The 23,379-nt window shown below is 38.2% G+C and overlaps 1 protein-coding gene and 1 long non-coding RNA gene across 6 annotated transcripts in view; one reads left to right on the top strand and one right to left on the bottom strand.

Annotated features, from left to right (window-relative positions):
- fbxo25 (F-box protein 25) overlaps nucleotides 1-1,720 on the bottom strand; it is a 165,070-nt gene extending 163,350 nt beyond the window's left edge. For all 4 annotated transcript variants that reach the window (XR_011340330.1, XR_011340331.1, XM_069886165.1 and 1 more), the window contains exon 1: nucleotides 1,420-1,720. Coding sequence is in view for 2 of the 4 variants with exons in the window: in XM_069886165.1 (XP_069742266.1) it covers nucleotides 1,420-1,562 (143 nt within the window). In the remaining 2 variants the exon portion in view is untranslated. The remainder of the gene's footprint in view (nucleotides 1-1,419) is intronic.
- Nucleotides 1,721-1,730: 10 nt separating this feature from the next.
- The window catches only part of LOC138736521 (uncharacterized), a 203,937-nt gene continuing 182,288 nt past the window's right edge, over nucleotides 1,731-23,379 (top strand). For both annotated transcript variants that reach the window (XR_011340335.1, XR_011340336.1), the window contains exon 1: nucleotides 1,731-1,963. This is a non-coding gene — a long non-coding RNA (uncharacterized lncRNA). The remainder of the gene's footprint in view (nucleotides 1,964-23,379) is intronic.

A 23,379-nucleotide genomic window follows, 5' to 3' on the forward strand; every position in this document is an offset into this window, starting at 1 on the left:
ACAAATAAAAACATTTCAGTTGCACAGAGAAAGTCGAAATAAAAATACAGAATTGACAATCAAGGCTTCTTTCTCTTCTAGTAAGTCACGGGGTGCATTCAAAGCTGAGAGTTATAGGTATCTGAATCGTCAGGGCTCAAGGAAATGAGAAGGCAGGGGAGTGGGGCTGAGTAGGAGAATGTATCAGCTCATTATGAAATGGTAACGTGGACTCAATAGGCCTACATCTGCTCCTATATCTTATGGTCTTACCCTGCTGCCCATATTCCTTCATTACCTATTAGCCTGTGCATCTCCCCTATCCCTTAAACTTTTTTATTCAGACGTCTACCTGTTCAACATTCTTGAAGAGTTCAGGCCTGAAACATTGATTGGCTTTTATGGATGTACATGATCTACTCAGTTTCTCCACAGCATCTGCAAATTTTCTTATGTAACACCTACTTTTCTTGTCCAAGTCATTTCTATGTATCACAAGCAACAAGGATCTCAATACCAATCCCTGCAGAACACCACTGGTCACAGCCTGAATAACAGCTTCCACCACTGCCCCGTCTGCTATGAGCCAGCCGACATTGTATCCAAACTATCAATTCACATGCCCTTTGAATCAGCCTATAAGAGGCACTTTGTCAAATGCCAAACTAAAGTCCACATGGACGACATTAACTCCCCTCCCCTCAACAACCTCCTCAAAAGACAAAAAAATTAGGAAGACACAGCCTACCCCTCCCAAAGCTAGCTGGCTGTTCCTCATCTGCCCATGACTTTCCAAATGTGCATAAATCCTATCATTGATGTGAGACCTACTGGTCTATAATTTCATGGATTGTCTTTTTTTTTCACTTCTTGAATAAAGATAAAGCATTACTCTCCAGTCCACTGTGATCTGTCACTCATGATGATGCCAAGATCTATGCCAAGGCAGGGACTTGCACAGCATTCCAGGGAGATCCAGCTGTGTACTTGAATTGCTACCGACCAAGTGCTTGCAAATGGTAGAGGTCCTTGATGGTCAGCATAGACGAGAAGACCAAAGGACCAGGACTACGAGTAACAGGTGGAGCTTCCTCACTCTTTTCAACTACTTAGCCCAACAATGAACCTTCTGATTGTACTCCATTCAAGGCAAATACATCCACTGAGGGAAAAGAGATCTCAATGCACCATGTTCTGGATGCGTTCTCACTCGAGCTCGGAAATAGTCTCAGCAACATAACAACCACCCTTTCACTGCATTTTGAGAGATTTTGCCCAGCACAAGGTATCACTGCCGTGATGTCACGTTCACCAGCAGCCCTTCCAATGCTACAAGATGACTTGGGGTTGAGGATAGATGCTGTGTCGATGCAGCCTTGTGTGCAGTGCAGAAGGCACCATCGACATCCCAAACTCGAACGAGATGCAGCGAATACCAACCGATTGCACAGCTGCTTTCCCCGGTGGCCGCTGCTCTCCTCCTCCTCCTCCCCCTGCCGGTAAAACTGAGAGCTCTTCCAGCCGTCCTCGGATTTCACCCAGCACTCTCCCGGGGAGCGCCAGTCCTGCCCCAAAAACGGCATCCCTCGCCTTGGCGGATCGCGCGCCACTCCACTCGCGTTCGGTCGCGTGCCCAACAAACGGCTAGAACGCTCGAGGCATAACGGTCTCTCGGCGGCGGCCAACTCGCGTTTGTTGACAGAAACGCCGCAGCCTCCCTCCACGCCGAGCCGGTAGTCCCGCCCACAACAGCCTGCTTACGTTCTATTGGTCAATTTAAACGTCAATCGTGAAGCAGTTGAGGGCGGGGTTTTCCCTTCTGTCCATATCTGTGTTCTTGACACAGAGAAAACCCATCGAAATGCTGGAGGAAGTCGGGTGGTCTTTCAGCGATAAGGCCTGAGCCCTTCTTCGAGGAATTCAGATAATGCTGGCTGGGGGAGGAGTCCAGACCAACAAAAGGAAGGATATGATAAGGGGTGAGGTGAGAATTTTACCATGTCTGTGTGAAAGGAGATGGAAGGGAGATGCAGAGCTGGGGGAAAGTGACTGGGGAAGAAGTAGGGAGTGGGGGAGGTTAGTACAAAAGCCAGATAAGTCAATATTAATGCCATTTGGTTGGAGGGTGCCCAGTCAGAAGATGTGGTGTTGTTCCTCCAATTTGCGGGTGGTCTCAGTCTGGCAGTGTATGAGGCCATGGGCAGACATGTTCGCAAGGGAATGGGATGGGAAATTGAAATGGGTGGCCACTGGGAGATCCACACTATTGCAGCGGACAGAGCTGAGGGGCTCAACCAAGTGATCTCCCAGTCTACGACCAGTCTCTCCAACGTAGAGGAGACCATAGACGGAACACCAGATACAGTATAAAATCCCTGCTGATTCACAGGTGAAATATTGGTTCACTTGGAAGCATTGTTTGGAGCCCCAAATGATGGAGGAGGCAGCATCTGTGGAGGCAAAAGAATCGATGACATTTTTCGTGGAGATTCTTTGGCTGATAGGTTTCCTAGGAATGCTCTAGTTTCATAAAGTGAAACTTCCATCAATTTTTCCCTCATTTGTCAATGCTCCAGGGAATAAAGTCCTAACCTCCTTAACCTTTCCCTATAACTCAGTTCCTCAAATCCCAGCTACATCCTAGTAAATCTTCTCTGCATGCTTTCAATTTTATTGATAGCTTTCCTGTAGTTAGGTGTCCAAAAGTGCATACAATACTCCAAATTTGGCCTCACCAATCTCATACAACTTTACCATAACATCCAAACTCCAATACTCAAACTTTGATTCATGAAGGCCAATAAGCTCCCTTTACGACCATATCTACCTGTGACACCACTTTCAGTGTCCCACCATTTACCATGTGTGTTCGACCTGAGTTTGTCCATTCAAAAATGCAACACTTCACACTTGTCTGCATTAAATTCCATTTCCCATTTTTCAGCTAATTTTTCTAGCTGGCCCAGATCCATCTGCAAGCTTTGAAAGCCTTCCTCGCTGTCCACTACAACTCTAATCTTTGTGTCATTTGCAAAGTTGTTAATGCAATTTACTGCATTATCATGTCAATGATTGGTCAATGGCGGTGGACCACCGCCAGTGGGCTGATATCGCCTCAAACCGTGCATCTTGGCGCCTCACAGTTTGGCGGGCAGCAACCTCCTTTGAAGAAGACCGCAGAGCCCACCTCACTGACAAAAGGCAAAGGAGGAAAAACCCAACACCCAACCCCAACCAACCAATTTTCCCCTGCAGCTGCTGCAACCATGTCTGCCTGTCCCGCATCGGACTTGTCAGCCACAAACGAGCCTGCAACTGACGTGGACTTTTACCCCCTCCATAAATCTTCGTCCGCGAAGCCAAGCCAAAGAAGAAGAAAATGTCAATGATTAATATCAATGACAAACAACAATGGACCCAGCACTGATTCTTGAGGCAGCCAACTCGTTACAGGCCTCCAGTCAGAGAGGCAATCACCCACTGCCACTTTCTGGCTTCTCCCATGAATACCATGTGACTGAACCTTCCTAACTAAGCTCCCAAGCATAATTTTGTCAAAGGCCTTACTAAAGTCCATGCAGACTCATCCAGAGCCTTTCCTTCATTAACTTTCCCAGTAATCTCCTCTTAAAAACTCAAATCAAAGATTTATTAAACGTGACCAACTACACATAAAGCCATGTAGACTATCCCTATTCAGTCCCTGACTATCCAAATACTTGTATATCCAAACTCTTCAAACACCTTCCAATAACTTTACTTACTACTGATGTCAGGCTCACCAACCTCAAATTTTCTGGGTTATTTTTGGAGCCTTTTTTAAACAACGAAAAAATACGAGCTACCCTTCAATCCTACGGTACCTAATCTATGGCTAAGGACATTTTAAATAAATCTGCAAGGGCTCCTGCAATTTCGGCATGAGCCTCCCTCAAGGCCCTGGGGAATACCTTCTTAGCCCCTGGGGATTTATCCACCTTAATTCACTTTGAGAAAGTTTGTACTTCCTCCTTGTAATCTCTATTGGTTCCATGATCTTGCTGCTTATTTGCCTTATTTCCCTAGATTCTGGGCCACTTTCCCAAGTAAATACAGATGTAAAATAAAACATTTAAGATCCTCCCCACCCCCATCTCTTTTGGCTCCATACATAGCCAACCACTCTGATATTCAAGAGGACCAACTTTGTCCCTTACTATCCTTTTGCTCTTTATATACCCGTAGAAGCCCTTACTTAGGATTTTCCTTCACCTTGTCTGCTAAAGCAGCTTCATGTCTTCTTTTAGCACTCCTGATTTCCCTCTGCATTTTTCATACTCAAGTACCTAATTTTCTCTTGTCGCCCATACCTGCTATACACATCTCTCTTTTTAATCAGATCCCGATTATCCCTCAAAAATCAAGGTTCCAGATGCACATTAACTTTGCCTTTAATCCTTACAGCAACATATAAACTCTGGACTTAAAATTTCACCTTTGAAGGTGTTCCACTTAGTGAGAACATTCTTTCCAATCCTTTCTCATTTCATCAAAATAGGCTTTTCTCCAATTCAGCATCTCAACCTGAGGACCATACCTATCATTCTCCATAATTATTTTGAAACTAATGGCATTGTGATAACTGGACCCAAAGCATTCCCCTACAGTTACTTCTGTCACCTGTCCTATTTCATTCCCTAAAAGGAGATCCTATATTGTACTCCCTTTACTTCAATAAATTGATTTAGGATACTTTACTGAAAAAAATTTGACAAATTCTATGCCATCCAGCCCTTTTATAGAATGAGAGTCCCAGTTAATAAGTAGAAAGTTAAAATCACCTATCATAACTTAGTTTTCTGCAGCTGTCTGATATCACCCTGCAGATTTGCTTCTCCAATTTTTGCTGACTATTGAGTTGTCTATAATACAACCCCATTAATGTAGTTATTTATACCCATTCCTCAGCTCCACCCAGATAGCCTAAGTAGATGAGCCCTCTAGTCTGTCATGCCTGGGCATAGCTGACGAGCAATGCCACTGCTCCCCCTTTCATCCCTCTATCACATCTATTGCATCTGAAACAATGGAATACCGAAACCCTGAGCTGCCAGTCATGCCCCTCCTGCAACCAAATTTCACTAATGGCCACATTGTCATAATTCCATGTGCCAATCAATGCTCTAAGCTCATCTGCTTTCCCTACAAAACACCATTTCCACCACGCATAATCTTTTGATTTCTGCTTTATAAGCAGTCTTAACATCATCTTTTTCCTCCTCCACTGCTCTGGCACTCCAGTTTTCATCCTTCTGCAAATCAAAACCCCGGAGTAACAGTAGCAAGTCTTCCCGCAAGGATATTAGACCCCTTCAATTCAGACCCACCTTCTCTGGAAGAGAGTCCAATGATTCAGAAATCTGAAGCCTTCCCTCCTGCACCATCTCTTTAGCCATGTGTTATCTTCCCATTTCTATCCTCACTAGCATGTGGCATAGGTAGCAGTCCTGAGATCACAACTCTGGAAGTTCTGACTTTCATCTTCACACCTAATTCCCTGAACTTTCTTTGCAGGACCTCATCACCCTTCCTAACCATGTCATTGGTCCCTTCATGGAGCACAACAGCTAGCTGCTCCCTTCCCTCCCAGGTGACATACCATGCAGGATTCTCAATCTCTTCCACAGAACCTCTTATCTGTTCACCTCACTATTGAATCATCCCCTATCACTACAGCTCACCTCTTTTTCTCCCTCCATTTCTTAGACAGAAGGCCAGACTGCAGACTCTGCCAGAGACCTGACCACTGCGGCTTGTCTGTCTAATCAAAGTTACTTATAAAAGCAAACAAAGAGAAGAGAAAGAACAATGAAAATGGATTGGATCAGTAACTCCAGAAGCCAGACGGAGCATCACCAGAGCAGACAAACTGCCTAAAACTGCCAACCACAATAATATTCTATGAATGGACACCATATCTTTTCAAATTATAACTTGGTATCTTTGACATTATATCTAATTTTTTTCAAACTTAAATATGCCATCACGTCAACCCTTTTACTCTCCTGTCACCTAATTACCTTCCTCTTGCCTCCTAGGTGGGATAGTGTCCCTGCAACTCCTGTCTATCACCCCCTCAGCCTCCTGAATGATCTGTAGTTCATCCAAATCCAGCTCCAATTCCTTCAACTGCTTGTAAGGAGCTGGATTTGGATGTACTTTTCATAGATGAAGTAGTCAGGTATACTGTTGGATTCACTGAGTATCCACATTCTGCAAGAGGAACATGTCTCTGCCCGAGTTGCCGTTTCCTGAAATAGAAAAAAAAGTTAGTAAAACCTGAGAGGGTGAGCAAATCTAGGTTCTTAGGAATCACTATCTTGGAGGATCTTTCCTGGACCCATCACACTAATGGTATTGCAAAGAAAGCCCATCACCACCTCTTCTTCCTCAGGAGTTTGCAGAGATTTGGCATGACATCAGAAACCCTGGCAATTTATTACAGATGTGTGGTGGTAAGTGTGCTGACCAGCTGCATCACAATCTGGTATGGGGATACCAATATCTCTGAGCGTAAAGACCTGAAAAAGGAGTGGACACAGCCCAAGACATCAAAGACAAAACCCTCCCCACCATCGAGAACATCTGCAAGGAACACTGCCATCAGAGAGCAGTTGCAATCATCAAGGATCCACACCACCTAGCACACACTCTATTCTCTGGACCAAATTTATAGTCGAGGCTTTACTGATAATTTACCAAAATTTTCTGGACTCTGGGCATGTCTCGGTGGATTGGAAGATGGTGAAAGTCATCTCACCAATTAAAAAAGGATGTAGGCAAAAGACAGGGAACTATAGGTAGTTTGGCCTGGAAGTCAGCCTGAAGAAAATGGAGGTCCTCCATCAGCCAGCTCCCCACCATGACTACCAGCCCCCCACATCTCCATCGGGCACACAAAACTCAAAACGGTCAACCAGTTTACCTATCTTGGCTGCACCATTTCATCAGATCCAAGGATCGTCAACGAGATAGACAACAGACTCGCCAAGGCAAATAGCGCCTTTGGAAGACTACACAAAAGAGTCTGTAAAACAACCAACTGAAAAACCTCACAAAGATAAGCGTATACAGAGCCGTTGTCATACCCACACTCCTGTTCGGCTCCGAATCATGGGTCCTCTACTGGCATCACCTACGGCTCCTAGAACGCTTCCACCAGCGTTGTCTCCGCTCCATCCTCAACATTCATTGGAGCGCTTTCATCCCTAACGTCGAAGTACTCGAGATGGCAGAGGCCGACAGCATCGAGTCCACGCTGCTGAAGATCCAGCTGCGCTGGGTGGGTCACATTTCCAGAATGGAGGACCATCGCCTTCCCAAGATCGTGTTATATGGCGAGCTCTCCACTGGCCACCGTGACAGAGGTGCACCAAAGAAAAGGTACAAGGACTGCCTAAAGAAATCTCTTGGTGCCTGCCACATTGACCACCACCAGTGGGCTGATATCGCCTCAAACCGTGCATCTTGGCGCCTCACAGTTTGGCGGGCAGCAACCTCCTTTGAAGAAGACCGCAGAGCCCACCTCACTGACAAAAGACAAAGGAGGAAAAACCCAACACCCAACCCCAACCCACCAATTTTCCCCTGCAACCGTGTCTACCTGTCCCGCATTGGACTTGTCAGCTACAATCGAGCCTGCAGCTGACGTGGACATTTACCCCCTCCATAAATCTTCGTCCGCGAAGCCAAGCCGAAGAATATAGGTCAGCTAGTTTAACATCTGTAGTTGGGAATATGCTTGAAGCTATCATTAAATAAGAAATAGTGAGGCATCTGGAGTGAAATGGATCCATCAGGTAGATGCAGCATGGATTCAGCAAAGGCTTGTCCTGATTGACAAATTTACTGGTGTTCTTTGAGGATATAATGAGTGCGGTAGATAAAGAGGAATAGATGGATGTTGTTTGCCTGGATTTCCAGAAGGTGTTTAACAATGATGAAAAGTGCTGTTCTCACTAGTTTTAAAAACATAATATTAGCCATTCAGACATACTAAATACTTTGTGGTAATGATCCTATAAGATGCTGGTAATGTAACAAAATGATATTTTGTTCATATCTTTTAAAGGTGTTTACTCCGAAAGCACTATCGTATTCTTTTAACAATAATGCATTTAAGAAAATGTAAACCAATATAATGTATCAAAATTATGTAGAATTTTGTAAGAAAAGTAAGCACTCAAATCTAATGTGGTGAAATGCTTTGAGAGGTTGTTCATGGCCAGAATTAACATGTACAGTATCTAAGTAAAGGTCTGGACCCACTGCAAATTCATCTGCCCTCACAATTGCTCCACAGCAGACACAATATCACTGGCTTTCCACTCAGCTCTGGATAACTGAGACAACAGGAACTCATACATCCGGCTACTCTTCATCAATTACAGCTCAGCCCTCAACACCATTACACCCTCAGTGCTGGTCAACAAGCTCAAAACTCTGGGCCTCTGCACCCCACTCTACAACTTGATCCTTGACTTTATCATCACTAAGAATTGGAAACAATATCTCCTCCTCACTGATGATCAAAACAGATGCATCTCAATGATGCATGCTTAGCTCACTGCTCTACTCACTCGATGCCCATAACTATATGGCGAGGCACAATTCAATACTATCTGCAAATTAGCTGATCTATCTCTCTCTTGTACACTTCCTCATTGCCATCTGTAATTCTACCAACAATCGTATGTCGTTGTAAAATTTGCAGATAACCTTGCACTGTGTTAGCAAAATCAAGAAGATGATTGTGGATTTCAGGAGAAAATCAGGAGAATGATGAACCAGACATTATTGAGGAGTCAGCAGTGGAGAGTGTCAAGAACTTTAAATTCCTGGATGTCAACATCTCTGAGAATCTGTCCTGGAGCCTCCATGTTGATTTAATCACAGAGAAGACTTGCCAGCAGCTATACTTTGTGAGGATTTTGAGGAGATTTGTTATGTCACCAAAGACTCTCAAAACCTCTATTAATGTACTGTCTGGGTGCCAACGCTTAGGACAGGAAAAAACTCAAGAGGATTGTTAACTTGGCCGTCTGTCTTTATTCCATTGACATCTACAAAAGGAGGTGCTTAAGAGAGTAGCCTCGATCTTCAAACGCCCTCGCCACTCACTCTGCTACCATCAAGAAAAGGTATAGGACTCTGAAGACACACATCCAGTGACACAAAGGCTGCTTCTTCCCCTCTCCCATCAGGTTTCTGAATGAACAATGAACCACAGACACTACCTCACTTTGTCTTTTACTTTTTCTTGCACTATTTTTATTTATTTTGAAATCTACTTTAGAAAGATGTTTACACTGGGATGCTGACGCAAAACAATGAATTTTGTAATGTGTTCATGTCTTTAAATTCTGATTCTGATATTTTGATATTTAGGATATCAGTACAAATATTTGTTACGAAATTTAGGGGTAGGAAGAAAAATTATTACTCCTAAACTTTTCTTTGGTCTTTGTGAAAAGTATTGACTAAATCATTGTCTGCTACTTCTTACTAATGGTATAATAGAGGATGTGTAATGTTGGTCTGTTGATAGGAGACAGAATATAGAGCAGAGGATTGCTTTGCAGATTGGAGTCATATAACCAGAGGTGCATTATTGTTCATCATTTATGCAAATGATTTGGAAGAGAATGTAGTAAGTTTGCAACTGACACCAAAATTGGTATATAAAGGAAGTGAAATTTTTTTTAAACTTTATTTATAAATTTTACAATAATAGTTACATGACATTCAATTCTAAATTATTTCAAAAGAAATTTTCCATGCAGTATATACCATCCCATCCCCCCAACCCACCCTCCCATCTCCCATCCCCCCAACCCACCCTCCCATCTCTCATCCCCATCACTAAAGGAAAGAAAAGAAAAAGAAAGAAAAAACAGAGAATGCCAAGAAAATAAAACATTTATGCAATAAAGTCAATAGGAGGTTACCAAGAAGTGAGGTTTTCAGAGAGTCGATGATGCATGCAAACCAAATTTTGTAAGTATAAGCTCCATGTTTTCCAGAAAACATGATATTTGTCTCACAGTTTATAAGTAATTTTCTCTAATGGTGTACAACTATGAAGTTTTGCGTGCATCTTTCCTTGCCTAAATCTATTTCTGACTTCCATGATATTGCTATACATTTCCTAGAAACTGTTAAAGCAATAAACATAAATTTAATTTGATAAATTTTTAATTTTTGCCTTAAAGCTTTAATATTACCCAATAAAAATAACATCAGTTCCTGTGGGAATTTGACCCCAATAATTCATTCCAAAAAATTACCTACCTCTAAAATTATCTAACTTTAGAATATTGCCAAGTTGAATGAAAAAAAGTTCCAAATTCAGATCTACATCTAAAACAAACTGATATGGCAGGTTTCAATCTATTTAATTTTGTGGAGTCAAGTGTAATTGATGTAAAAAATTATATTGAACTAACCTATAGCTTACAGTTATAAATTTAGTCATGTTATTCTTACACAACTCCATCCAATCCTTTTCACTTATTTTCACTTATTTTTTTTAATCTTAATCTTGATTTATGCACTCAAATTTTGGGGCCTTAGTTTGAAGTAAGATATACATTACTGAAATACATTTATTTACAGTAGTGTTACAAATCAGTAATTCTAATTCACTTTGATTAGGTAACATTAAAGTACAACCTATTTTGTCAAATAAAGAGGCTTTAATGATAATAACAAAATAAACTATTATGTTTCCCTCATTCTTTCAAATGTTATAAATCTCCCATTCTCAAAGCAATCTTCAATCTTTTTAATACTCTTCCATCTCCAAATCCTCAATACTTGGTTATCCATTGAAAAGGGAATAAACCTATTTTGACACAGAGGTATTTTCCTAGACATTGAACCTTTCATATTATCACATTATCAATATTATTCCACAACTCAATCAATTGTTTCAAATTAGATGATTCCCTACTTCCAAATAACAGTTTAGAATTCCATTTATAAATAAAATCCTGGGAATCCATATCCATTATTGCATTAAATTCAATAAAAGCCCAAGCTGGAATATTATCTCAATTAAACAATACATTTATAAATCTCAATTAAGCTGCTACATAATAATTCTAAAAATGAGGAAGATGTTAAACCCTCCAATTCATACTTGCAAATTAATTTTTGAAAAGAGACCCTTGGCATTTTATCTTTCCATAAAAAATTTCTAACTGCTATTTTTAAATTCTTCAAAAAAAATAGAATGGGAATTCTAGGAAAAACATTCATTTCAACACATTTTACTCTACCAATTAAGGTAATAAACAAATTATTCCACTTTTTAAAAGTCTGCAACAATTCTATTAAGCAAAGGTAAATAATTCAATTTATATGAATTTTTCAAATCATTATCAATTCTAATACCTAATGTTATGGGCCCAGAGGAACCCAAAACCCAGCAGCAAAAGAGACCAAGACAAATGGTTACTTAATCAAAAGTCATTTTTAATTTTCTTTAAACATAAAAACAGGATCAAACTTTAACTTATTACTATTAACTTAACCTAACAACCCCCTTAGAATTCTAAGTGCATGGGTATGTAATGTATATAAGTTCAGAAAAGTTCTTTGATTCACAGTCCAATCTCACTCAGGCAATTCTTATACTGTTCACAGAATTTAACATCTATGAATTTTCACCAAGCTCTGGTACTTAAAGGTAATTGGTTACTGCTCAGGAAGGTTCTTGTTTGTTTCAGAGAGAGAGATTCGTTGCTTGTTGGACACACACACACAAACTGATTTCCTCCAATCACCCACTTCAGTGTTTTGCCATAGAAACTTGCCCAATCAGGGTTTTGAAAATGATAACTTCTTCTGGAGGTCACCACAGAGTTCCTTTTGTTTCCCTTATTTCAGGTGAAACACTCTATTCAGCCACTTCCTCTTGTATGGACCGCAAGGGTTTTCAACAGGCTGAACTCAGAACTCACAACCCATCTTCAAAATGGGATTTCAACAAGTTGCCAGCTTGCTATGACTGCAGAAATCAGTTCACTTTCTCTCTTTGTGCTTGCAAAATCCACATGATCTTCTTAGAACAGCAAACTCCAACCAGACAGATTGTGGCACTGGACCCAGACTTCTGAGCCTATTCATCTGTTGCTTTCAAAACAATAATCCATTAATCCACAGCAGGTCCAATTAACAACTACTTATGAAGTCTCTTGAGCTTGGGTTTTTCTATTTGCATCTCCTTATGAAAACCTTTAGCAAAGCAATTTTGATTGTCTTTACAAAGGCACTGGGCCCATAGTGTCTGATTTGAGCAAAGCTCTTGCATTTTAAATGAGATTTGTTTTGTGAAGTGTTTGTGTTTGTTTGTGACCTACACTACTTCCACAATCTATTTCCTTCAAAAACATATCTATATACAATATAAAATATGATATAATCCATCACACTAAATATTTAATACCTATGTCTGGCTATCTAATTTTTGTGACTATTTTACAATCTGTATAATTACCTACATCTAACGGCATAATCTCACTTTTTTCCCCCAATTAAATTTATAACCAGAGACATCCCCATATTCTTTCAATCTCATTAATAATTGTGATAAAGAATTTTTAGGATCAGTTGAATAAACAAAAACATCATCAGCAAATAAATTAATTTTATATTTTTCCTGATTCACTCTAATTCCCTTAATCTTAAAAGTTCAGCTAAAGGTTCAATTGCCAAAATAAATAAAACCAGATATATGTTAATATATCTAGTTAATGAAAAAGAAGCAGATATATGGCCATTAGTAATAATTTATGCTGAAGGATTTTTATATAAAGCTTTAACCTAATTTTTAAATGTAGAACCAATACCAAACTTCTCCAATACTTTAAACAAAAGGTTCCATTCTAATCTATCAAAGCTCTTTTCTATATCCAAAGTTACAGCTTCACTATGATCACCTCTTTTCTGAACTAAATTAGTTAAACTAATTAATCTTGCAATATTGTCTGCAGAATACTATTTTGTAATAAATCCTGTTTGATCCATATGAATTAAATCAGGCAAATATTTAGATAATCTATTTGCTAACAATTTTGCAATAATTTTATAATCTACATTCAATAAAGACATCAAACGATAAGATGCAGGATTTAACAAGTCGATCTTTCTTTGGTATTACTGTAATTATCACCGTTGAAAAATAATCTGATAAAGAATAGAATTCCATCACCTGCTTTAGCACCTCTATAAACAGAGGGATTAAAAGATCTTGAATTTTTTTTTCTCAAATTCCAAAAACTTTAAATACATCATTAATTTATTTAGGATTATAAGTAATCATCTTTGAATTCTTCCTCACAGCATTAATTATTCTAGAATATGGTTTTTAACTGCCAAGCTAAAACTTTGAGCTCTTTCTCCTAATTCATAATACCTTTGTTTAGTTCTATCATTCAATTTTTCAGTCCTATATGTCTGAAGTGCATTAAAATTAAACTTTTTATTTATTAATTCCTTTCTTTTCTCAACTGGTTTTTGTAATATCTTTTCCAAATCCCATATTTTCCTCTCATTGATTGTCCTCTTTTGTATAATCTTTCTTAATTTTTAATGTAAAATTTACTGTACGTCCTCTTAAATATGACTTTAATGTGTCCCAAACAACAAATTTATTGAGCACAAAATTTGAATTTAATTCAAAAAACTCCTGAATATGCTTTCTTATAAAATCACAAAAATCTGTCCTTTTTAACAATGATGAATTTAATCGCCATCTATAAACAGTTTCCTCCTTTTCCAAAAATAAATGTCATTAAAAGTGGTGAATGATCAGATAAAATTCTAACCTTATAATCTACATTCATTAGATTTCCTTGCAATTGCATTGAGATTAAAAATAAATCTATCCTAGAATAAAAATCAAATCTATGAGAATAAAAAGAAGTCTCTTTCCGTAGGGTTTAATCTCAATCTTTCATAACATTCAAAATTGCCTTAGCTGCTTTAGCTTGAGTTTTGATTGTTTATCCAAAACTGGATGCAAACAACAATTAAAATCCCCTATTACCAATATTTTTTGGTGTGTCACAGCTAAATTCATAAAGGTATCCCTAATAAATCCTTCATCATCTATAATTGGTGCATAAATTTCATCAAAGTCCAATCTTTGGAAATAAATACATTTGAATATTTACTAATACAAACTTTCCCATGGGATCAGTAATCACTTTCCAAATTTTAATAGGTAACTTTTTTTCAAAATAAAATTGCCACACCCTCGCTTTAGAGTTAAAAGTAGAAGCTACCACATGTACAACCCAATCTCTTTTCAATTTTTGATGTTTTTTCTCAGATAGATGAGTTTCCTGTAAAAAAAGCTAACATTTTTTCTTTTTACCATATTATTAAGTCCATTAACATTTAACATTATAACATAAAATTCAAAGTTTTAATATTTGCCATTATATTAAATTCAGAAAATTGATAGCTCCTCTTTGCTTCTCCTCTTGGGCTTCCCAAACCACAAAATTATTAACTACACTCCATCACGAGGAAGTGAAAAATGTTGTCTAATGTCAAGATGTAGATCAACTGGGGAAGTGGGCAAGGGAACAGTTGATAGAATTTAACTTAGAAAAATGCAAAGTGATGGATTTTGGTAAGTTAAACTAGGCCAGGACATACATGGGGAGTATTACTGAACAAAGGAATAAATGCACAGTTCCTTAAAAGAGGTGAAACAGAGTAATAGAGTAGTGAATAAGGTTTATGATATGCTTATTTCATTGACGTCCTGTTTTGCGGAAACTGCCAAAATGTTTGGCCTGGAAGTCAGCCTGAAGAAAACTGAGGTCCTCCATTAGCCAGCTCCCCACCATGACTACCAGCCCCCCCACATCTCCATCGGGCACACAAAACTCAAAACGGTCAACCAGTTTACCTATCTTGGCTGCACCATTTCATCGGATGCAATGATCGACAATGAGATAGACAACAGATTCGCCAAGGCAAAAAGCGCCTTTGGAAGACTACACAAAAGAGTCTGGAAAAACAACCAACTGAAAAACCTCACAAAGATAAGCGTATACAGAGCCGTTGTCATACCCACACTCCTGTTCGGATTCTGACTGCCGACCCAATTAATATTGTTCACAATTTTGTAAACTTAGATCAGTCATTCTGCAGCCTCCAATGCTTCAGAGGAAACATCCAAAGATTGTCCAGCCTTTTCTCAAAGCTCATACCCTCTTATCAAGGCAGAGTCCTGGTAAATTCCTTCTGGTAAAAGACTTCACATATTTCCTCGAATGGGGTGACCAGAATTTCTCATAATACTCCAAGAATGGACTAATCAAAGTTATATATTGCTCAAAAATGACTTCCTTACTTTTATACTCTATGCCATGCCATATGCCGCCTTTATCTGCTTTCCACTTAAGAGATAGACAACAGACTCGCCAAGGCAAATAGCACCTTTGGAAGACTACATAAAAGAGTCTGGAAAAACAATCACCTGAAGAAACACAAAAAGATCAGCATGTACAGAGCTGTTGTCATACCCACGCTCCTGTTTGGCTCCGAATCATGGGTCCTCTACTGGCATCACCTACGGCTCCTAGAACGCTTCCATCAGCGCTGTTTCCGCTCCATCCTCAACATTAATTGGAATGACTTCATCACCAACATCGAAGTACTTGAGCTGGCAGAGTCCGCAAGCATCGAATCCACGCTGCTGAAGACCCAACTGCGCTGGGTGGGTCACGTCTCCAGAATGGAGGACCATCGCCTTCCCAAGATCATGTTCTATGGCGAGCTCTCCACTGGCCACTGAGACAGAGGTGCACCAAAAAAGAGGTACAAGGACTGCCTAAAGAAATCTCAGGTGCCTGCCACATTGACCACCGCCAGTGGGCTGATATCGCCTCAAACCGTGCATTTTGGTGCCTCACAGTTCGGCGGGCAGCAACCTCCTTTGAAGAAGACAGCAGAGCCCACCTCACTGACAAAAGACAAAGGAGGAAAAACCCAACACCCAACCTCAACCAACCAATTTTCCCTTGCAACTGCTGCAACCGTGTCTGCCTGTCCCGCATCGGACTTGTCAGCCAAAAACGAGCCTGCAGCTGACGTGGACATTACCCCTCCATTAATCTTCGTCTGCGAAGCCAAGCCAAAGAAAGACATTGAGTAGAGGTTTGGTTTTCATATTACAGTTACACAAATATTTGGTTTGGCTGCATATGGAATATTTTGTGCATTTCTGGTCACCATGCAATAGGAGGTACGATTAATACCTTGGAATAAAGGTGGATGATGATCTTCAGAATTTATACAAACACAATTACCTCCTGCTACTTAGTAAAAATTGAAGAAGATTTGAGTAGATGAATGAATTTTCCCTTCACTCTAATTAGCAGGCTGTGTAAAGATGAATATATTGCCAAGGTTGCAGTACCTTTTCCAGTCCTTGCCCATTCCACTTCCTCAAACCATTTTTAAAATCCCTAAATAAGCATGTTGAGCAATTGTTTTGGAATTGTAAGGTACCTAGAATATCTATGGAAAGGTTAACATGGGATTATAAGTTAGAAGTCATCTGGTTGCCCAATTTCAAAAGGTATTATTTGGCACCCCAAATGAGATTCATTTCTTCATTTTTTAAAAGGTTCGATATGCCATCTTGGGTACAAATTGGATTGCACTCTCTAAAAGAGAAGGTGTATAATGATTTCATGTATAAATGGAATTCCAGAATTATAGCCAGCAGGACAGACAACTCCATTTTAAAACATTTGGTTAAAATATGGTATGAGACCTGTGGAGGCTCTGGACTGAAAAGAGAATTGTTCCTGAGGACACCTATAAGACAGAATGAACTTATACCCATAACTTTGAACAATAACATTTTGGAAACCTGGTATAATGGGATACAATGCCTGAAAGTCTGTTAAGTAAAAGGACTTTTCATGTCATTTGAACAGTTGAAGAAGAAATATGACTTGTCCAAAAAGACCTTTTTTGTTACCTTCAGTTATGATTCTGGGCCCTGAAATGACTCTACTGGGACTCAATGAAAAGGAGAAACTACTCCATGAAGGAAATATATATAAATTTATTTCTAGAATGTATTTTTTATTGCAGTGTGAAAGCTCAAAGCCAGGTTTGCATAAATCTAGGGTGAGGTGGCAGTCAGACATAGACTCAGCAATTGATGAACAACTCTGGTCAGGGCTGGATTAACGTAGTAGCAAAAATATTTTCAAGGGCCCCCATGTTTATGTACTTTGAATTAAGAGAAACATTTTTGTTTTCATCTTTGTGCCGCAGCTATGAGACACCACACTGATAGTCTGTGTTAATAATCCCAATTAAAGGTGATAAATGATTAAATTTAAGGTTAGTGATTTTAGCCAATTATCATCTTTAATTGGGGTTATTACCACAGTCTATGGGTATCTCATAGCTTCTGCACATTAGTCTTTTTATTTTTGAAAATTTTATTTATTGAATCATGATATGTTAAACATACAATAATGGATACAACTTAAAAATGACAAAATACATACATTATATATATATCTATCAAAAACACTAAGTCCCTACAACCCCCTACTCCCTTCCCTAACTTAGCTACCCCTTCCCATCCCCCTCTAATCTACCCCCCAAAAAGAAAGAAGAAAAGAAAGAGGTGATCACATAACATAAAATTCATCAATTAATTACCATAGTTCGGAGCAACACCACTAACGTGCAGAAAGGGGATTTCAAAATTCAACTCCATATAATCCAAATACAGGCTCCAAGTTTTACTAAAAAAGAAATAATTATTATGTAAATTCTATATTATCTTTTCCAATGGAATACAAGATCTCTAAATACTCAAATTAGTCTAATTTTTTTCAACTAATTGCCAAACATTTTCTAGCCACAGCCAAAGCTAATCTCAAAAAAGCAATTTGAAATTTATTTAATCTTAATTCTAAACTGAATCTCTTAATATTACCAAATAAAATACTAAAGGATCTAATGAAAGTTTCACTTTGAAAATAGCTTCTAAAAGGTCCTAAAATCTATTCTAAAAGGGTTTCACCATCTCACATAACTAATTAAAATGTAAAAAAGAACTTACCTCCTTATGACATCTAAAACATAAATCTGAAGAAATAAACTTATTTCCTTAATTTTTCTGGAGTTAAATATAATTGATGAATAAAATTATAATGAACCAATCGATACCTTACATTTACAATTTTAGTCATACTGTCCTTACATAAATTCATCCAATCATCCTGAGAAATACATATAGCTAAATCTTTTTCCAATTTTAATCTAGATTTATGAATATCTGGCTTAAGCATTTTATTCTGTAATAAAGCATACATCTCAAATATAAATCCCTTCCTGCCACTTTCAGTAAGTAAATTTTCAAACTTAGATCGTTTAGGTAACCATAAAGTGCATCAAAAATTTTCCAACAGTAATGCTTTAATTTGATAATATATCATATTTCTCTTTCATTCTTTGAAAATAAATAAAATATCCTGCTTCATAACACTTTTGCACCAATTTAATACCTTTTTGATCCCATAACTTCAAAAGTTGATTATTAAGTATAAAAGGAAAAAGCTTATTTTGATACAAAAGAGTTTTACCTGAAATTTTATCTTGAGTACCTATGACTTAATGTTTTATACAATAAATCCATTAAATGTTTCAAAACAGGTAAATTATAATTACTCAATAATTTAGGATTCCATCTATAAATAAACTGATCCATCTTCTTCTCACCAATCTGAGATGATTCAATATTAGCCCATATCAAAGGTTTATCCACTTCAAACATCCTATTAATAAACTTTAATTGTGCTGATTCATAATAATTTTGAAAATTAGGGAGTTGCAAGCCTCCTAATTCATATTTCCAAGTTAATTTATGTAATGATACCCTTACCATTTTATCTTTCCATAAAAATGTCCTCACCAAGGCATTTAAATTTTTGAGGAATCTTACAAGGGATAGACTGAAAAAGATATTGAATTTGAGGAAAAATATTCATTTTAGTACAATTAACTCATCCTATTAATGTAATAGGTAAATCTTTCCACTGATTCAAATCATATTTTATTTTAGGCAATAAAGGAAAATAATTCAATTCATATAAATTACTACAATTACAATCTACCTTAACATCTAAATACTCAATCTGATCTGACCATTTAAATTTCACAATATGCCTACACAAAGAATAATCCATTTCAGCTAAAGGCATTATCTTATTCTTTTCCCAATTATTTTTATAATCTGACACTTCACCATACTGCTCCAGTCTATCATGCAGGTTCCTCAAAGAATTCAAAGGTTTTGTTAAATATATCAAAACATCATCTGCAAACAAGTTTATTTTAAATTCATCAGATTTCACCTTAATACCTTTGATATTACTATCTTGTCTAATCATCTAAGCCAAAGGTTCAATAAGTAATGCAAAAAAGAACTGATGACAAAGGGAAACCTTGCCTAGTTGATCTAGTCAACATAAAAGGTGAAGATAACTGTCCATTTGTCACGTCTCTAGCAGTAGGACTTCTATATAAAGCCTTAATCCAACCAATAAAAAAAAGGCTCAAAATTAAATTTCTCCAAAACTTCAAAGAAAAAGACACCACTCTGCTCTATCAAAGCCTTCTTTGCATTGAGAGAAATAACCATTGGTAGATTAGATTGCTCCCGAGAAACATTAATTAAAGAAATCAACTTCACAATATTATCTGCTGAATATTGATTTTTAATAAAATCAGCCTGATCCACATGAATTAAACCTGGTAAATATTTAGCTAACCTAATAGCTAGAATCTTCATCACAATTTTATAATCAACATTTAATAAAAAAAATAGGTTTATAAAACCCTGCATTCAATGGATTAATAACAAAGAATGATGAGACATCATCACCTTCAATACCTGGCCTTGTAATTGTGCTGATACTAAAAATAAATCTATTCTAGAATAAGAATCATGTCAAAATGAATAAAACAAAAAATCTTTCTCTTTAGGGTTTCACCTTCTCCATATAGCTACTCAATTCATATTTTTCATTAACACCATCAATTGTTTAGCTATTTTAGTCCTAATTATTGATTTTGGAGATTTATCTAATAATGGATCCAAACAACAATTAACATCACCTCCTCCCATAATTTTATCATATGCCTCATTTAAATTAAGAAAAGAATCTAACATAAATTCCTCATCATCTATATTAGGAGCATAAATATTCATTAAAGTCCAACACTCAGAAATTTTTTTACAATTAAAAATCAAAAGCCTATAAACTGACTCAATAACTGATTCCAATTTAAAAGAAAACTTTTTATTAATCAAAATAGCCACTCCTCTTGCTCTTGAATGAAACAAAGATGCTATTGCTTGTCCAACCCAATCTCTTTTTAATTTCTGATGTTCCTTCTGTCAAATGTGTCTCTTGCAAAAAAGCAACATCAACCTTCAATTTTTAAATATATGCCAACACTCCTTTCCTCTTAATTGAATTATTAAGCCCATTAACATTAAAAGTATCAAAATTTAAATTAGCCATCATTACAAAACATTTCAATAACCACCTCACCACACATGGCAAAGCATCTCTCCATGGCAACCACACAAAAATGACCAAAAGATCTCAAAGAAAAAAGAAAAGAAAGAAACCCATATATATATATGTATATATATATATATATATATATATATATATATATATTAAAAAATCCAACAAAGAACAGAAATATACTGTAATATAGTATTACCTCCCTCAATTATATGGGATCTGCACAATAGTCTGATTAAAAGTGATAATTGGCTCAAATCACTAACCTTAAAGTGGGGCACCGCTGTCTTCACCTTGCCCGATGTCCTCACCTGACCGTCTCGCTCCTAGCTTCAGCCATCCACCTGCCCACATCCATCTACTCCCGATGTGGCAGCAGGGGTGCAGTGCTGCCTGAGTTCACTGGAGCACGGCTCTGGCATTTGATTGAGCTTTTGGCATTGGCTCAATGTGGGAGCAATGGATATCTTCATTACCCATAATCCCCCTTATAGCTGGAACCACTCTGCCAGCGCCAGGGAAACCCAGGGCAATTTCAGCTGAGTGGGGGATTATGGGTAATGAAGACAGCCATTGATTCTGCATTGTGCCAGCTTCCAGCTGCCACCACCGAAAGTAAGTTTTGACAGGGGAGGGGAGGGATGCAATTTCAATGTAAGTGTAATTTCAGTGAAAGTATAAGTATTTAGGTCCCCTTTAAAATAAATGCTACAGGACCCACAATACCTTATCTGGCACTGACTCTGGTCAGATTTATGTTAGGGAAGTATGTTGGCTACTATCAATGCCAAGTATAGATGGGTCTATTATAATTTTTTCCATCAACTGTACCTCACCCCACAGAAATTACATCAATATAAACGAATTATCAGAGATGTGTTTTTGGTGTGGTGTGGAGGTTAATTCCTTTTTACATTCTACCTGGCTCTGCATGAAGATGAGGCCCTTCTGGTATGATCTCTGTGATACCCTAACCTGTGCACCTGCACAAGTCTTCAGATGGTGCATACGCAGTGGGTTTGCGTATTGGAGTTGGTTTGCGCATGTGAGGTGGGCTTGCATATTGGAGTTCGGTTGGCACGTGTGAGAGTTAAGGGAATGAATTCGATATCGTCAGGGCACTCAACTCTGGCGCATGCACCAACTGAACTCCAATATACTAACTCACCGCACATGCACCAACCAAAGTTTCATGCATGCACACAGGAATCAAGATGGCTGTGCCCAGCTTGTGGACCCCAGAATGCCGACTAACAAGGTAAGTATGCACATTTTGTCTCTTACATGCCCTGTATCCCTGTTAGAGTTTGTCAAGTACAACATTTGATTAAAAGGTTTGCTGTAAGTAGGGTGTCATGTCATGGTGAACTGAGTAGATGTGTCACTAACAGTTCAGGAAAATTTCTGCATTTATTTAAAAAAAAGTGAGTTTTAGGAGTTTTTTTTATTCAAAACCTTCCTTTTCTATTCACCAAAAATGAGTAGGAAGAAACTACCTTCGGCTCCCATGGCTCTGGATGGAAGGAAGAGTAAGGAGTCAGCTCGGTCCGACTGCTCCTGACTCAAGGCCTATCCTTAGGAGGAGGCTGAGAATGGAGGTCCGACGCCCCCGAGGAAAGTGCCTCTCCCATTTGCAGAAGAGAGTCAATTCCTCCATTGTCGGTACGTGGAGACCCTTTGGAGTAAGGGTTGACTGCCCTTCTCTCTCTGGTTCAAGGGAAATTCTCCCATGATTCGGCCAGTGGAACTGATGTGGAGATTGATTTACAATGCGCTGACCGGCTGACTTTAATAGGAACTGGCTTGCAAGCTGCAGGGCTGCTTGGAAAACCTGGCTGTGGACTCCTAGAAGAGCAGGAGTAGGAGTTTCTTTATCAAAAATCTTCTAAAGAGGAGGAAGAAATGTCTAGAGGTGGTGCAAGAAAGGAGGAGAGGGCAAGAGTTTTACCTATAGAGGAGTATACACTCAGCGATGTGGTAAGAATGATATCAGCCAATAATAGACAGATTAATATTAAGCCAAATAAGCTTAATGATATACAGGAGAGTATGAATATGTCTCAAAATACCCTTCTGGAATTAACATATAGGCTGAGTGATATGAGGATAAGGTGGAAGTAATGGACTCAAGACTGAATACAACTGAAAATGTAGTAAAAGCCTGAAAGAAAGAAAAAGAACAGATATGGCAGAAGTTGGATGTGTTGGAGAACTTTTGTAGATGTAACAACATCAAAATTGTGGGGTTACCTGGAAGAGTGTGACCCCCATTACATGGCTACCTGAAAAGCTTGGAAAAGACAATTTTTCACAAAAATTGGAGATAGAGCATGCCCAACAGGCACTGGTAGCATTTCCAGGTACAGATGACATCCACGCTCCATTCTAATAAAGTTGTTATGATACCTGGATAGAGAAAACATTTTAAGGTTAACAGCCGAAGGGGCCAAAGAAGGAAAATATCTATTTGAAGTAGATGAACATAAAATCTTTTATCTGGACATTAGTACAGTGCTTTTGGAAAACAGAGGGGGTTCAACTCCATTAAGGCTGCTTTGAAAAAGAAAGGTTATGGATTTGTACTACGTCATCTTACAATTTTGAAAGTCTTTTTGCAGGAAGGACAATAATTTTTTTACTGATCCAGCCAAGGCCATAGACTTTGTAAACAACGATAACTCCTCAATTAAATGAGAAACCTAATATATAAATAACCTGTATTTTGTAAATATCTTGAATTATTATACTGATCTATATATAGTTTATTCTTTAG

Source organism: Narcine bancroftii, chromosome 6 (genome assembly GCF_036971445.1).
Source record: "Narcine bancroftii isolate sNarBan1 chromosome 6, sNarBan1.hap1, whole genome shotgun sequence".
In the NCBI taxonomy this organism is placed as follows: Eukaryota; Metazoa; Chordata; class Chondrichthyes; order Torpediniformes; family Narcinidae; genus Narcine; species Narcine bancroftii.